The sequence below is a fragment of the Bubalus kerabau genome, chromosome 4 (assembly GCF_029407905.1).
Source record: "Bubalus kerabau isolate K-KA32 ecotype Philippines breed swamp buffalo chromosome 4, PCC_UOA_SB_1v2, whole genome shotgun sequence".
Lineage (NCBI taxonomy): Eukaryota > Metazoa > Chordata > Mammalia > Artiodactyla > Bovidae > Bubalus > Bubalus kerabau.
In genome coordinates this window covers 144527603-144545410 of record NC_073627.1, presented here as the reverse complement: position 1 = coordinate 144545410, position 17808 = coordinate 144527603, and the positions used below count along the sequence as shown (strand labels likewise).

The 17808-nt window shown below is 38.8% G+C and overlaps 2 protein-coding genes across 13 annotated transcripts in view; both read left to right on the top strand.

Annotated features, from left to right (window-relative positions):
• The first annotated feature begins 4318 nt into the window (after positions 1-4318).
• On the top strand, positions 4319-5140 carry LOC129651675 (60S ribosomal protein L7-like). The gene has a single exon (XM_055580301.1). The coding sequence runs from the start codon at positions 4545-4547 to the stop codon at positions 5079-5081; it is 537 nt and encodes a 178-aa protein (XP_055436276.1). The 5' UTR covers positions 4319-4544; the 3' UTR covers positions 5082-5140.
• Positions 5141-7816: 2676 nt separating this feature from the next.
• KIF27 (kinesin family member 27) overlaps positions 7817-17808 on the top strand; it is a 93132-nt gene continuing 83140 nt past the window's right edge. For 3 of the 12 annotated variants that reach the window (XM_055578928.1, XM_055578924.1, XM_055578919.1), the window contains exons 1-2: positions 7819-8006; positions 15207-15591. In XM_055578928.1, coding sequence (XP_055434903.1) covers positions 15294-15591 — 298 coding nt within the window. In that variant the 5' untranslated portion in view covers positions 7819-8006; positions 15207-15293. Of the gene's footprint in view, positions 8011-8339; positions 8500-15206; positions 15592-17808 lie in introns of those variants that run through there. The other 9 variants (XR_008713771.1, XR_008713772.1, XM_055578927.1 and 6 more) reach the window with 7 other exon arrangements.

The following is a 17808-nucleotide window of genomic DNA, read 5'->3' as shown; positions in this document are numbered from 1 at the left end:
CTCAAACTAGTTTAATGAAAAAGGAAATATAATGATTAAAAAAAAAAAAATAAATCCAGGGAAAGAGCTGGCCTTAGCAATGCCCAGTTATGGTCAATAGATTAAAATGCACAAAGATTACACATTTTTGCCCTGTTGGAAGAGATGACTCTAATAGCTAGTGATGTTCTTGCCTGGAGAATCCCAGGGACTGGGGGGAGCCTGGTGGGCTGCCGTCTATGGGGTCGCACAGAGTTGGACACGACTGAAGCAACAGGAGCAGCCGCAGCAGCAGCACAGGCAACAGTGCAAATCTTTGCCAATAGTCCATACTAAAACTCTGTAGCTTGGCTAATTAGCCTGGCTCGAGTCCCAGGTCCCCTGCCTGGGGCCTGGGGTAAGAGCCAAGTGATTGGCTGGCCTAGCAGGTGGAGTAGGTGTACATTCAGTTCAGTTCTGTTCAGTCACTCAATTGTGTCCGACTCTTTGTGACCTCAAGGACTGCAGCACACCAGGCTTCCCTGTCTATCACCAACTCCTGGAGCCTACTTAAACTCATGTCCATCGAGTCCGTGATGCCATCCAGGCAACTCATCCTCTGTTGTCCCCTTCTCCTCCCACCTTCAGTCTTTCCCAGCATCAGGGTCTTTTCTAATGAGTCAGTTCTTTGAATCAGGTGGCCACAGTACTGGAGTTTCAGCTTCAGCATCAGTCCTTCCAATGAATTTGCAGGGGTACATGTGTGTGTGTGCTAAGTCGCTTCTGTCGTGTTTGACTCTGTGCGACCCTCTGGACTGTAGCTGCCAGGCTCCTCTGTCCATGGGATTCTCCAGGCAAGAATACTGGAGTGGATTTCCATGACCTTCTGGAACCCTGGGTATCCTGTATTGCAGGCGATTCTTTACCATCTGAGCCAAGGAATAGGGGTAGTTCTTGAATAAATAGGGGAGGTCTGCTTATAGAAAGGAAAAGGGATGGTAGGGAGTCCAAACAACTTTATCTTCTATACCTTTGTGTAATCAGAATTCGTCACCAGGTGGGGATCATTTCAATTTGGCAACCATTGAACAGCTAGGAAACAAGTAAGTCTTATATTCTGAGTTGGTCTAAGGAAAGAACTGACTGAATTTCCTAATGGAGTTGGAAATAATCTAATAACTCTCTCCCTTCCCTTGCCATTTCTATTTCAACATTCTCAGGAAGACTGAGGGTTGGTTGGCATATGAATTAATCAATATTATTTGGTTGTGGGAATGGAATTCAATGATTAAAACTTGACAATATTCATGAAGCCTGGATTCAAATGAAAAGAAACAGTAAGTCACAGTGGTACTTAATAAGAAGTCTAGAAATACTTTGAAGGGTGAAAATGGTATTTGGAAAGCAAATAAAAAGTATAAAATTCTATGAGTTCATAATCACTCCTACTGAATCCAAAAAAAGAAACCCTGTTGGTCTACTTTGGTAGGGATCAATTCATTATTCTCAAAATGGATAAATAGAAGAGAAAAAAAATCAAGCATGGGTCCTCTACTAACTGCATTTTAGGATAATTTGATAGAGGGAAACTTCTTTATAGAACAATTCTAGCTAATAAATGCAAAAAAGAATATTAGAACATTACCATTTTGGAATTCCTAATGAACTCCTAATAATGGATCTGTAAAATAATCATCAATGGTTGTTAAAACCGTTAGGTAAAATATTGATGGGGAAATTTTAAATGGATGGATTAGGCTGAAAGCACCTGAACTCACTAGTAATCTTAACATCACCAGAAGTGGGGCACTCAGACATTGTATGCCTCCTGGTGTGTTGAATAGGGAAGTACACAGCCCTGTCTATGAATTATTCTTGCCAGAAAAATTGAGCCTGAATCTAATCAAGAATCTAGATCTACAGGAAATGTAGTTTACAGAAAATGTGGGAAAGAGAGGAACCTGTTAAATGGTAACACAAAGATGCAATTGTCAAATCTAGAATGTGAGACATTCTAAAGGACAAATGGCACAGTTTCTTCAACAGATAAGTGATTTAAAAAAGTGGGGTGGCAGGGTTGGTGAGGATGTGGAGAAATTGGATCCCTTGTGCACTGTTGATGGGATTGTAAAATAGTAGAGCAGCTATGAAAACAATTTGGCAGTTCCTCAAAAAATTAAAGATAGGACTATCACACGATCCAGCAATTCCATTTGGAGTATATACCCCAAAGAACTAAAAGCGGGATCTTGAAGAAATAGTTGTACATTTTTGTTCTTAGCAGCATTATTTACAATAGCCAAAAACTGGAAGCAACCTGTGTCCAACAAGAGATGAATGGATTAACAAAATATGCTGCTGCTGCTGCTGCTAAGTCGCTTCAGTCGTGTCCGACTCTGTGCAACCCCATAGACGGCAGCCCACCAGGCTCCCCTATCCCTGGGATTCTCCAGGCAAGAACACTGGAGTGGGTTGCCATTTCCTTCTCCAATGCATGAAAGTGGAAAGTGAAAAGTGAAAGTGAAGTCGCTCAGTTATGTCCGACTCTTATCGACCCCATGGACTGCAGCCTACCAGGCTCCTCCTTCCATGAGATTTTCCAGGCAAGAGTACTGGAGTGGGGTGCCATTGCCTTCTCCAGGGGATCTTCCCGACCTGGGAATCGGACCCAGGTCTCCTGCACTGCAGGCAGACACTTTACTCTCTGAGCCACCAGGGAAGCCCAATGTTATTGTGTATTTAATCATAATTTTTAAAAAGGTGGCGAATGACTCACTAACAGAATTAAGGAACATGTCAACGAAATGCTACATGTGGATCATGTTTGGATCCTGATTTGAGTAAATAAGGGGAGAGAGAGAGAAAGAGAGAGGCGTGCCGTGCATTATGTAGAAAGCTATGCTGCTGCTGCTGCTGCTAAGTCACTTCAGTTGTGTCCGACTCTGTGTGACCCTATAGACGTCAGCCCACCAGGCTCCCCCGTCCCTGGGATTCTCCAGGCAAGAACACTGGAGTGGGTTGCCATTTCCTTCTCCAATGCAGGAAAGCAAAAAGTGAAAGTGAAGTCACTCAGTCATGTCCGACTCTTAGCGACCCCATGGACTGCAGCCTACCAGGCTCCTCCATCCATGGGACTTTCCAGGCAAGAGTACTGGAGTGGGGTGCCATTGCCTTCTCCTGTAGAAGGCTATAGCTGACCTCAGTCTCTGAGGAGGCAGTGTTGACTTTGTCAACTGACACATATAGGCTTCAGTCTCGCTTCTGCCACTTACTGACCATGTAGCCTTGAGCAAATTACTTGTTCTCTGTTTTGTTTTTTTTTTAATTCCCATAAATATTTACTGCGTCTCTGAGACGAGCTTAATATTTATTGTGTATTAAATGCTGACTATGCTCAACAATGATAAAATATAAATAAATGATAAAAATAAAAAATAAATTACATAAAAATTAATGATATATAGTCTCTGCTGATGCTGGAGAATTAAAATGTGAGGCAAGAAATAGCAGGGGGACTTCCCTGGTGATCCAGTGGTTAAGAATCTACCTTCCAATGAAAGGGATGCAGGTTTGATCCTTGGTTGGAGAACTAAGATCTCACATGCTGAAAGGAAAGTAAGTTCCTGCTGCAACTAGAGAAGCCTGAGTGCTGCAACAGAAGACCCGGTGCCGCCAAAATTTTAAAAATAAAAATAAATAAGTTACTATATCTTCTTAAAAGAAATTTAGAAATAGCAGGGCATCTAGAAAGGTAAGAAAAAAGTAGATTATGAAAGGCCTTGTATATCATATCAAGAAGAGTGGACTTTATCATGAGAAGCATTTTATCTTTTTCATAAAGAGCCATTTATAAAGGTAAAGTTATAGGTTTTAAAAATTTAATTGCAATTCCAATTAAAAAATCTCAATGGAACTTTCTTCTGGAAATTGTCAAACTGATTCAAAAGTTCTTCTGGAGGAGAAATGCCAAGAATAGTCAAAAAAAGTTAGAATAATGAGGAACAGCTTGCCCTATCAGTAAAATATAGGGCAAAGCTATAGTAATTAAAGCAGTACGGTATTGGTGCAGAAGTAATAAATTAATGCCGCAGAATAGAGGCCCTCATGAATATGTAGGAGTATGTTCTATTTTACCAATTCTAAGACTGATTTTTCATATTTCATTTCAAGTTATATGAACTGAAATATATTTTCTTAGTCAAGATATGACTTGGCATTGCCACTACTTGTAACATAAAGCATTTTAATGATACACTTTTCAATGAAGTCTTTTTTTTTTTTCTTAAGTGTTCCAGAATTGGGTTTTGTTCATTGAATCAAGACCCTAGTTGATTAAATTATAAAATGACCTTTACTCCTCTTTCCCGGCTGGAACCATGGAGGGTGCAGAAGAGAAGAAAAAGAAGGTTCCTGCTGTGCCAGAAACCCTTAAGAAAAAGCGGAAGAATTTCGCAGAGCTTAAGATCAAGCGACTGAGAAAGAAGTTTGCCCAAAAGATGCTTCGAAAGGCAAGGAGGAAGCTTATCTATGAAAAAGCTAAGCATTACCACAAGGAATACAGGCAGATGTACAGAACTGAAATTTGAATGGCTAGGATGGCACGAAAAGCCGGTAACTTCTATGTACCCGCGGAACCCAAATTGGCATTTGTCATCAGGATCAGAGGTATCAACGGTGTGAGCCCAAAGGTTCGAAAGGTGCTGCAGCTCCTTCGCCTCCGGCAGATATTCAACGGCACCTTTGTGAAGCTCAACAAGGCATCAATTAACATGCTGAGAATTGTGGAGCCATACATTGCATGGGGGTACCCAAATCTGAAGTCTGTAAATGAATTGATTTACAAGCGTGGTTATGGCAAAATCAACAAAAAGCGAATTGCCCTGACAGACAATGCATTGATTGCTCGATCTCTTGGGAAATATGGAATCATCTGCATGGAGGATCTGATTCATGAGATCTATACCGTTGGAAAACGTTTCAAAGAAGCAAACAACTTCCTGTGGCCCTTTAAATTGTCTTCTCCACGAGGTGGAATGAAGAAAAAGACCACCCATTTTGTAGAAGGTGGAGATGCTGGCAACAGGGAAGACCAGATCAACAGGCTTATTAGAAGGATGAACTAAGGTATCTACCAGGATTATTATTGTAATCTGGTTAATAAACAATTGAAACAAAAAAAAAATAAATAAAATAAAATAAAATAAAATGACCTTTAACTCAGTTTTAATGATGGTTATTTTGATGAACTTTGTTGAACATTTTAACTATTTCTTGCTTTTATATATGTATATATATGTGTGTGTTTCTCCCCTGAACAAGTTTGAGAAAAATGCCACCATCATTCTAGGTACCTAATAATTTTTGAGTCCTTGCTTTACAATTAGTTCCACCTTTCAAACTTTACAACAATTCTATGAAGTAGGGATGACTTCTATTCCAGTTCTTCAGATGAGAACACTAGATAGTATTTTATATGCTTAATTTGTAGGCATTTTCCTATATCAAATTCTTATAAAATTGAATTTCAATATGTATGTAACATTCTCTTTTATAAATGTACTATTGTTAATTTAGGGATACCTTTCATTGAACATACATGTAACTTCAAAATTTTTGCTGTTACACATAATACCATAATGAATATCCTTCTACATGATTCTTTATTTATATTTTAATTTCTTTGGAGAGATGACAAAAGGTGGGATTATGTATAAAAATCCATCTTGGGGACTTCCCTGGTGGTTTAGTGGTTAAGACTGCTCACTGCCAATGCAGGGGACATGGGTTTGATCCCTGGTGGGACTAGGATCACACAAGTCAAGTTGGGCAGCCATGCGGCATAGTCAAAAGGTTTAAAAAAAAGTCTGTCTCATGGAATGCTTGCCTGTTACTTATAAAAAGTTGTTACCAATTTTATAGGTAAAATGGTTTATTATTTTAATTTACATTGCTTTGGTTTATTAGTGAAGTAAAACATCATTGACATGTAAGCCAGATTTCAGCTTTCTTCTCTGCCTTCTAAGTTCATGTGGTTTTTGTCCAGCACCAGACTTGACTTAGAGGCTGGCAGATCTTCAAGTTGTTACAAACAATTTGTGTCACAAATACTTTGGTAGTGATGTAGACTTTACTGAATATTTTGCAGTGGAGAGTGAGGAAGGGGTTATACAACCTAAAGATCCCCTTTAGCCATGTCTGTTCTCCCTGGAATTCCTTTATCAGCTAGCCTTTCCTTCCTCTCTGATTCGTCCTCTCAGCCTCTTCCTGACATCTCAGGCTTCCTCCGTCTTTCTCATTCCTTCTCAAGAACAGTCCAATAATTCCTCTCTAGGTTCATATGAGCATCACCATCCTCTTCTCTGAAGCCTGAAAACCTATCAAGTCACTCTCAGGAGGCTTAACTTCCTCCTGCTAACTGCTGCTAAGTCACTTCAGTCGTGTCCCACTCTGTGCGACCCCATAGACGGCAGCCCACCAGGCTCCCCCGTCCCTGGGATTTTCCAGGCAAGAGTACTGGAGCTGGGTGCCATTTCCTTCTCCAATGCATGAAAGTGAAAAGTGAAAGTGAAGTCGCTCAATCGTGTCCGACTCTTATCGACCCCATGGACTACAGCCTACCAGGCTCCTCCGTCCATGGGATTTTCCAGGCAAGAGTACTGGAGTGGGGTGCCATTGCCTTCTCCATAACTTCCTCCTGGGTGTAGGCTAACAAAGCATCTTCTCAGCAAAATTGTGCCTCTTCATACATGGATTTCTCATTCCAGCTGCTAACTAGTAATAGTCTCCATAACATTGCAAAGACAGTGTAGGCAAAAGGCAGATTTGTGGTCAGGTTTGTGTCCTGCATAGCAGGTGTACAGGATGGATTTGTGAGGGCAAGATGGAAAACAGGAAAATCACAGGTTCTTACCCTAACAGATGGTGGTAGTGTAGGCTGTTCCACTCCAGGGGCCTCCCTGTGCTGCCAATTTGATTACTTTGCTTCAGCCTAGAGATACAGACAGCTTCCTCCAAAGTCGTGTCCAACCAGAAGGCCACTTTCCACTTGGTGCCATTTCCCTAGACTCTCTGGGTCACTCTTACAGCCTCTTGAGAGAGAAGATCTTAAGAGGCCTCTTAAGACCTCACCTCTTATTGTGAGGTCTATACCTTAAAGAACTGAAAAAAAAAGACATTAAACAGATACCTGTATATCATGTTCATAGCAGAATCATTTATAGTATTCTCAAAGTGGAAATAAACCATGTGTCCATTAATTGATAAATGGATACATAAAATGTAGTATGTCCTCATGATGGAATATTATTCAGCCATAATAAGGAACTAAAGTCCTGATACTTGCTACTACAGGAGTAAACCTGGGAATTGTTTTTTAGCAAAAAAAAAAAAAAAGCCAGCACAAGGCCACAAATTGTATGATTCTACGACTATGAAATGTCCAAATCAGGTAAATCCTTAGAAAGGTGATTAGTGGTCTCCAGTGGCTGGGGGAGAGAGGAAATAGGAAGAGTATTGCTAACCAGTATGGGGTTTTCCTTTTGGAATGATGAAAATGTTTTGGAAATAGAGGTGATGGTTGTACAACACTGTGAATGTCTAAAATGCCATTGAATTGTGCACCTTAAAATGGTTCATTTTATGAACTTAACTTCAATAAAAATAAACAGAATTGGTAGCTAAAATACTGAAAGCAATTATGAGAATCTTTCTCATAATCACTTTACAAACTGGTGGAGGGTTACTTTGGCTGAGCACTATGAGAGGGTTCCCTGGGTTTTACTTTGGAGTGAACCTGGGAGGCGGCCGGTTCTTGGCTCCTCCCTCACGGGGCGGGTCCAGGAGCGGAGCTTGGGAGACAGGGGTGGGGCCCGGGAGCCGCCAGACGCCCTGACGGGCGGGGGCACGTCAGCACGAGCTTCGCCGGTTGCCGGGAGAACCCATAACAACAAAAGGCGCGGGCAGCGGCGGTAGCGGCGGCGCGGCGGAGTGAAGAGAAGCCGAGAAGTCCTGCGCTGCGCTGGCCGCCTGAGACGGGCTTTCTCGAACCGGTCTGTGAGTGGCAGGCGGTCCGGGCCGGGCTGGAGGTCCGGGTCTGGTGCGGCGACAGCGCGTCCTCTGCGCCGGCGTCCTCGGCAGGCCGTTGGGAGGAGAGGGACTGGGACCCGCCGAGGCTTGGCTGACGGGGTGGGCGGTTGGGGCGTCAGCAGGACGGAGGAGGGCGCCCGAGGGGCCTGAGGTCGTTGCTGGGGTCCCCCGGCGACTGGCCGGGGAAGTTGGGTGCCCCGTGAGATAGAGGGGCTTGAGGAATAGGGACGCGCGGGAACCCCGGACCGAGCCGCACTAAGTCGGATCTTGTGTATTATCTTGTGTTCATACTTCAGCTGTGGGATCTGAAGAGGGACGGGAAAGGCCCACCCTCCTTGGGGGTTTCGTTTTGTCACAGGCCTCCTTTTTCCATTGTGGATGTTGGAACTTTGCTGCATTCTAAGCTCTGCAGAAGTCTGAAAGCCCTCTCCCTTACAGCAGGAGATACTTGAGAGAGTAAGGGTGCCCAAATTCTTTCTTTGAAACATTTTTTAAAAGAAAACTTCGCCCCCTCCCAGTTTGAAAAGCTTCGTAGATTCCCTGTCTTTGCTTCCTGTCTTCTTCGTCTAGTTCTTTATGCATTTGGGGCCTTTTCTGAGATCCTTATGAGACTCACTACTCATTTGCCAGAAAGTTTCTTACGAAAATATTACTTACAAACTACAATTTTTAGATAATCACTACTGTTGAAAAGCCAGAGGCACAAGATGATTACGGTATTTGGAGACACTTTTCTAATCAGTAACGGCATCAGTAATCAAATATTTCTCCTTCCTTTGCTCATATTTCAGAACTCCATTGAGTGTGCGTGAATATCACCAGCCAATCATATTTTACCTTTCTTCAAATTTATTGGTGAGATAATATATATGCTTCTGATGGCTGTATTTGATCAGTATCTAAAGAAGTATGAGTACTATGGATTTTTAAAAAAAGAAAAATTCTTTTATACTGATTTTTTTTTTTTTTTTTTGGCTAGCTATATTTTATGGGCCCTTATTGGTTTTTAGTGATTATAGTAGGTGGATTTCTGTGGCCTTTAGATTCAGATTGTTTATAGATACTCCTATTTAAAAAATCAATAAAGTGAAAACATCTCAATTACACTTGTACCTTTTATTAGCAATTTTATTGCAAGTAGGTTTAGCTTAACATAGACTGTTTTGTTTTAATGTGATGGTATTAAAAAAAACTAATCTGTGTGATAAAAACTCCTAATATAGGTGTTCAGAGACATTTGGAAGAACTAAATCATACTACATCCCTGTAGTTTCTTTGGAAAATTTTCCAATACCAAATGTCCTATAGTCCTTTATTATCCAAGAAAAGATTCACCATATTTATGAGTATTTGTTTTTTCAGTGCAGAATTGCACTAGAATGATTAAAACTGCCAAGGTTAAGTGCATCTCTTTGGCCATTAAAGATAGTTTGTTGACTCTGTTTTGGGATTTTATAGCCCAAGGGAGCTGATATTTTAACTCTCATTGGGCTCTTAGTACAGTGATGTAAATGTTTTTTTGTTACTGTGATCCTTTTCAGACTGTCCACTCCCTGAATTATAAATGCACAATACTACTGCAGAGTTCTTTTTAAAGGCTAGTGAATACTAAATGTGTCTTAATTAACATTTTCATTGCATGTAGTGCTGAAAATATTATTTTAGTCCATTAGTCTGCTCAGTTACTAGAAAGCCCTTCTCCATAGGGCTCAGCCGCACCCCAAATTGATTACTTTTCATCTGCATTTAAACATAGATTACTTGTTTGTTACTTTTTTTTCTCTTAACTTTTATACGAACAAGACTGTGAACATTCATTTACAACTTTTTATGTCAACATATGTTTTTGTTTCTTTGGGAAATATACTTGAGAGTAGCATTGCTGGGTGAAGTGATAACTGTGTGTTTAACGTTTTGAGCGCCAGCCTGTTCCCACTGGAGAGGGCATGGCAACCGACTCCAGTATTCTTGCCTGGAGAATTTCATGGACAGAGGAGCCTGGCAGGCTACAGTCCATGGAGTCGAAAAGAGCCGAACACAACTGAAGCAACTTTGCACACTCACACAGACTATTCCAAAGCGGCTGTATCATTGTGTATTCCCATGCTATGCTAAGTCACTTCAGTCGTGTCTGACTCTGTGTGACCCCATAGACGGCAGCCTACCAGGCTCCCCTGTCCCTGGGATTCTCCAGGCAAGAACACTGGAGTGGGTTGCCATTTCCTTCTCCAATGCATGAAAGTGAAAAGTGAAAGTGAAGTCGCTCAGTCGTGTCCGACTCTTCGCGACCCCATGGACTGCAGCCCACCAGGCTCCTCCATCCATGGGATTTTCCAGGCAAGAATACTGGAGTGGGGTGCCATTGCCTTCTCCACTGTATTCCCATAAGGGTTCCATATTCTCTACCTTCTTGCCAACATTTACGTGATCTTTTTTATAGCTATGTCAGTGGGTATAAAGTGATATCTGATTGTGTTTATATATATATAATTTTATATAAATAAAATTTATTTATTATGGTCTTCCCTGGTCACTGAGATGGTAAAGAATCTGCCTGCAAAACTGGAGATCCAGGTTTGATCCCTGGGTAGGGAAGATCCCCTGGAGAAGAGAACAGCAACCTGCTCTGATATTCTTGCCGGGAAAATTCCATGGATGGAGGAGCCTGGTGGGCTACAGTCCTTGGGGTCACAAAGAGTCAGACATGACTGAGCAACTAACCACTACACTACATAATTTTATTTATTTATTATTTATTTTCTGCTTGGTCTTTGTTGATTTGCCCTGGATTTCTCTAGTTGCGGTGAGCTGGGGCTACTTGATCTTTGTTGTAGTGCAAGGGCTTCTCATTGCGGTGGCTTCTCTTGTGGGCTCTAGACCAAGGGCTCAGTAGTTGTGGCACACGGGCTTAGTTGCCCCGCAGCATGTGCGGTCTTCCTGGACCAGGGATTGAACCCGTGTACCTTGCATTCCAAGGCAGATTCTTAACCACTGGATCACCAGGGAAGCCCCCTGGGCATTTTTATATCATCGTTGAAAAACTCTATTTTCAGATCTTTTGCCCACTTTTAAATTTTTTTTTTTTCCTTCTGAATTGTAATCGTTCTTTATGTATTCTAGACACAAATGGTTATTAGATATATGACTTGCAAGTATTTTCTCCTGTGGCTCAGCAGTATAGGATCTCCTGCCAATGCAGGAGATGCAGGTTCGACCCCTGGGTCAAGAAGATCCCTTGGAGAAAGAAATGGCAACTCAATCCAGTATTCTTGCCTGGAGAATCCCAATTCATGGGGTCACAGAAGAGTCAGACATGAGTGGGCAACTAAACAACAGTAACATTCAATTCTTTTCACTTTTTTTTTTCTGTTATCAATATTGTATTTTTTTTTATATTCCTTTTTAAAGTTTTTATTGGAGTATAGTTGATTTACAGTGTTATGTTAATTTCTGCTATATAGCAAAGTGATTCAGATATATATATACACACACACACACACACATTCTTTTCCATTATGATTTATCACAGGATATTGAATACAGTTACAGTGCTATACAGTAGGACCTTGTTGTTCATCCATTCTATATATAATAGTATGCATCTACTAACCCGAAACTGGAGAAGGCAATGGCACCCCACTCCAGTACTCTTGCCTGGAAAATCCCATGGACGGAGGAGCCTGGTAGGCTGCAGTCCATGGGGTCGCGAAGAGTCAGACATGAATGAGCGACTTCACTTTCACTTTTCACTTTCATGCATTGGAGAAGGAAATGGCAACCCACTCCAGTGTTCTTGCCTGGAGAATCCCAGGGACGGGGGAGCCGGGTGGGCTGCCGTCTACGGGGTCGCACAGAGTCGGACACAACTGAAGCGACTCAGCAGCAGCAGCAGCAACCCTTAAACTCCCACTCTGTTCTTCCCTCATCCTCTCTCCACCTTGACAACTGCAGATCTGTTCTCTATGTGTATGAGTCTTTGTTTTGTAGATGAGTTAATTTGTGTCATATTTTAGATTCCACATACAAGTGATACCATATGTACTTGTATTTTTCTAACTTACTTCATTTTGTATGATAATCTCTAAGTCTGTCTATGTTGCTGCAAATGGCATTATTTTCCTTTTTAATGGCTGAGTAGTATTCCATTGTCTATACATACCACATCTTCTTTATCCATTTATCTGTTGATGAACATTTGGGTTATTTCCATGTCTTGATTGTTGTGAATAGTGCTGCTATCTTTTCATTTTCTTGGTAGTATCTTTTGGGGTACAAACTTTTAATTTGATTGAGTTCATTTTATCTACTTTTCCTTTTACCACTTCTTGCTATTGCTTTTGCTTTTGGTGACATAAATGAGAAACCATCGCTAAATTCAATTCAACAATGAATTACCCTTGTGTTTTCTTTTAAGGCTTTTGTAGTATATACTTGCTTTACAATGTTGTATTAGTTTCTCCTGTACAGCAAAATGAATCAGCTATTTTGTTGTTTAGTCACTACATTGTGTCCAACCCTTTTGTGACCCAGTGGACTGTAGCCTGCCAAACTCCTCTGCCCATGGGATTTCCTAGGTGAGAATACTGGAGTGGGTTGCCAGTTCCTTCTCCAGGAGATCTTCTCAACTCAGGGATTGAACCCATATCTCTTGCATTACAGGCAGATTTTTTACCACTGAGCCATCAAGGAAGCCATATATCCCCTCTTTTTTAGTTTCCTTTTCCATTTTGGTCACCACAGATCATTGAGTAGAGTTCCTTGTGCTGTACAGTAGGGTCTCATTAATTATCTATTTTATACATAGTTTCAGTAGTGTATATATGTCAATCACAATCTCAGTCTCCCAATTCATCCCACACACCCCTCTTCCCACTGGTATCTATATGTTTGTTCTGTCTGTGTCTCTATTTCTGCTTTGTAAATAAGATCGTCTATACCAATTTTTTCAGATTCCACATATATGTATTAATATATGATATTTATTTTTCTGACTTGCTTCACTCTATAGGTCTCTAGGTCCATACAATCTGTGGAAATGTCCCAATTTTGTTCCTTTTTATGTCTGAGTAATATTCCATTGTATTTTGTATGTACCATATCTTCTTTATCCATTCCTCTGTTGATGAACATTTAGATTGCTTCCATATCCTGGCTGTTGTAAATAGTGCTGCAGTGAACATTGGGGTGCATTTATCATTTTGAATTATGGTTTTGTCCAAGTGTATGCTCAGGAGTGGGATTGCTGGATCATGTATGGTACTTCTGTTTTTAGTTGTTTGTTTTTTTTTAATTTTATTTTATTTTTAAACTTTACAAAATTGTATTAGTTTTGCCAAATATTTTTAAGAAACCTCCATACTGTTCTCCATAGTGACCATATCAATTTACATTCCCACCAACAGTGTAAGAGCATTCTCTTTTTCTTCACACCCTCTCCAGCATTTATTGTTTGTAGATTTTTTGATGATGGCCATTCTGACAGTGTGAGGTGATACCTTGTTGTAGTTTTTATTTGATTTGCACTTCCCTAATTAGTGATGCTTAGCATCTTTTCTGTGTTTTTTAGCCATCTGTATATCTTCCTTGGAGAAATGTTTATTTAAATCTTCTGCCCATTTTTTTGGTTGGGTTTTTTTTTTTTAATTGAGTTGCAGGAGCTGTTTGTATACAGTTTTAGAGATTAATCCTTTGTCAGTTGCTTCACTTGCAAATACTTTCTCCCTTTCTATGGGTTGTTTTTTTGTCTTGTTTATGGTTTCTTTTGCTATGTAAAAGCTTTTAAGTTTAATTAGGTCTTATTTCTTTATTTTTATTACTCTGGGAGGTGAGTCAGAAAAGATCTTACTGTGATTTATGTCAGAGTGTTCTGCCTATGTTTTCCTCTAAGAGTTAGGTCTTTAATCCATTTTGAGTTTATTTTTGTGTATGGTGTTAGGGAGTGTTCTAATTACATTCTTTTACATTAGATGTCCAGTTTTCCCCTCACTACTTATTGAAGTGTCTGTCTTTCTCCATTGTATGTCTTTGCCCTCTTTGTCATAGAAATTAGGTGACCATAGGTGGGTGAGTTTATCGATGAGCAGTCTATCCAATTATTGATCTATATTTCTGTTTTTGTTCCTGTACCATACTGTCTTGATTACTGTTGCCTGGTTATGAAATTGGGGAAGTATATCCTCCAACTTTGTCCTTTTTCAGTATTATATTTGCTATTCTGTGTCCCTTGAATTTAGAATCAGCTTTTCAATTTCTACAAAGAAGTCAGCTGGGATGTTGATAGGCATTCTGTTTAATCTTGAGAGCAGTTTGAGAAATATTGCCATTTTAAGCTTTCCAGTTCATGAACATGAGATGTTTTTCCATTTATTTAGATCTTCTTTAGTTTCAACAATATTTTGTAGTTTTCAGAGTGTAAGTTTTACATGTCTTTTGTTAAATATATTCCTGAGCATTTGATTCTTTCTAATGTTATTGTAAATGGAATTGTTTTCTTAATTTATTTTTCAGGTTCATTGTCAATATAGCTACCAATTTAATTTTTAGTGTATTAATCCTACCAGAGAATTTTAGAAAAAGTACCACATAATTTATGAATGAAACAACAGTTTTTCTGTTAGTTTTGGTTATCTTTGAATAAAAAGTTTCATTTAAAATTTACATTGATTTATAGAAATCCTTTAAACTGTTTTCATGGATTAATTTCTAACATTTGTGACAAAGGGGAGATGTTATTTTTCAGTACCTAGCTGTAAAGTCTAATATAAGGGTTTGCTTTGTACTACTTGCGTACATATGTACAATTACCAGTTATTTCCTTGCTGTATGTTTCTAACTCCCCAGTTATTCAATATTTAAATAAATGAGCTGGGAAACATATTACCGTTATAGAAAGAATGGCATGATTGAAACCCATTCGCTTATCACTTTGCTTTATCATTTACTAACTCATGGCTCCCACCCCCTAAATTATTTTGCTGCAAAGCTGGACATTGTATTGTTTCATCTATAAATTATATAGGTATACTTTTTCTAGACAGATTTACTCTTTGTAGCTATCTTATATTGGAATAAAGCCTGCTCTAATTGACTTTGCTTTAGAAGATGGTTAGTTTATTAGGAAAGAAGAGTCAATAACTAAATTTTGTTTTTATTTTGATACACAGGGGTCCAGATCTTACGTAAAATGGATGTGTCTCACACTAGATGATGGATATTAAGTAGAAAATCTATTTAGTAAAATCTAAGCTGCCATGGAAGAAATACCAGTTAAAGTTGCTATAAGAATTAGACCTCTGCTGTGCAAAGAAGTTCTTCATAATCATCAAGCTTGTGTGAGAGTTATTCCAAACACCCAACAAATTATCATTGGGAGAGATAGAATCTTTACTTTTGATTTTGTTTTTGGCAAAAATTCCACTCAAGATGAAGTTTATAATACCTGTATAAAGCCATTAGTGTTGTCACTCATTGAGGGCTATAATGCAACCGTTTTTGCCTATGGACAGACTGGATCTGGGAAGACATACACCATCGGAGGAGGCCATGTTGGTAAGATTCTCGTACTCTGACTTTTATTTTAGATAGTAGAAAGAAGTTGAAATACTACAGTGCCCGACACATAGTAGGTGCTTAGCATATTGATTGAATGAAATAATGAATAGGATAATTAGATGTGTTCATAAGATCATTTTTGAAAGATTTGTTTTTCAATATTGAAGTTTCATTAAACAGTTTAATTCATCATTATATTTGCTTGAGAAAAGACCTTTAAGACAATATTCAGTGTTCAGCTCTTTGTCATTTTTTCACAGTTTTGAGATATAATTGACTTGTAACATGGTGTTAGTCCAAAGTATTTAGCATAATGATTTGGTATACCTATATATTGCAGAATGATATAGCTTAACATTAGTCACCTTATGTAATTACATGTTTTTCTTGTGATGTGAACTTTTAAGTTCTACTGTCTTAACAGTTTTCAAATATACAATACATATTAAGTACAGTCACCATGCTGTACATTACATCCCCAGAACTTAATTATCTCATAGTTTTTACCTTTTGAGCACCTTCACCAATTTTGCCACCTCCCAACCCTGGCCTCGGGCAACACGTTCTCATTTTGAACACAATTTAAAATAAGAGAGAAATGAGTTAACATGATCAGATTTTGCATCTTTTAGTATTATAAATGTTGAGAGTCCTGCAACTAAGACATAGAGGCAGTAGAAGAAACGTATTATGTAAAGTGTTTTTAAACATTTTCTAGCCAGATTTCGATTTTATTTTTCTAGCTTTAATGAGGTGTAATTGACAAATACAGTTGTAAAATATTTAAAGTGTACAAGACTTAGGGGCAGTAGGAGAAATGTATTATGTAAAGTGTTTTTTAAACATTTTCTAGCCAGATTTCTATTTTATTTTTCTAGCTTTATTGAGGTATAATTGACAAATACAGTTGTAAAATATTTAAAGTGTACAGCATCATTATTAGATAAATGTATACATTATGAAAGGATTCCTCCCATCCAGTTAACCTACCCATCACCTCATGTATAAGCAAATTTTTACTTTTAGAACTGAATATTTTTGGATAGAAATTCTCTTGTTTGTAATTCTAGTTGAGAAAGGTGGGATCATAGGATTTTCTTTAGAGCTGGAAGGAACCTTGAAAATAGTTTCTCTTTCTTTCTTTGGCTCCAGCCAAAGAGCAATGAAGGGCTTGTTCAGTTAAGGTGGCTCGTAATGGAGCTGAGATTGAAAGCTAGGTTCTCTGCTGAGATCGTTTACTCTATTGGGTTTTTTTTTCCCCCCACTAAAAACAAACTTTGAATGTTGTGCATATGTATCATTGTCTAAAATTATTGTTAATATTCTGTCTGTGTGTAATGATTATCAGTGTGTTTGCTTTGATGCTTCTCAAACACTTAAATACGTGACTTTCAGGAACATCTCTTTTTATAAGCAGGGACTGGTAGGGAGAGTTAGAGGGCAGCTGTGTTGTCCAATGAAGCTCTTATTCCAAGATTAAATGGAGGAGTCATAAGTGCCCAATATCTCCTACCACTTCCCGTTTTTTAGAATCACAGTGATATACAATTAAGAGATTAAAGAGACTACATTATTTTAGGGTCTCATGATAAATAATTCAGTTTTTTTTTCTACTACAAGTTGTGGGTTTTCTTGAGGACTTAGCTTTGTTTTTTTTTGATTGGCAAATGTTTTATGTTCTTTAAGACTCAGTATATATAAAAAAAAAAGACTCAGTATATGCCTTATACTAATAAGAGTTATAAAATTTTCACAGCTTGGTGACATACAGCTAAATTGTTTTTTAAAAGGCCATGAATCCAATTTTAATTCCTTAAGGGAAAAAGTTATTAAAGTTATTTATTGTCCTAAAACATTTTAATTGGTCTAAAATACTTCATTCCAGAAGAAATATCACCATTAGGAACAGTTTTTGATTCCCCCCCTAGTTAAAAAAATTAATGTTCATTGTAAAAAGAATTGCATATGATGCTTAAGAAATCAAATTGAACAATGAAAGCTTCTTTCATTCCTAGGAAATAACAGCTTGCTGTGTACATTGCTGTCTAGAGTCCTCTAGACATTTTCTAGGCTTATTACAAGTATTCACACATGTAGTTTTTGTTTTTTGTTGTTATTTGTCTATCTAATGAGGTATTTTATACCTGTAATTCTGTAACTTTCTTTTTTCATTTAACAGTATAAAATATCATTTCCTTTTTTTCCCATTTAGGT

Excerpts from the sequence above, each read along its gene's own strand:
- LOC129651675 (XM_055580301.1), top strand. The coding sequence starts at position 4,545 with ATGGCTAGGATGGCACGAAAAGCCGGTAACTTCTATGTACCCGCGGAA.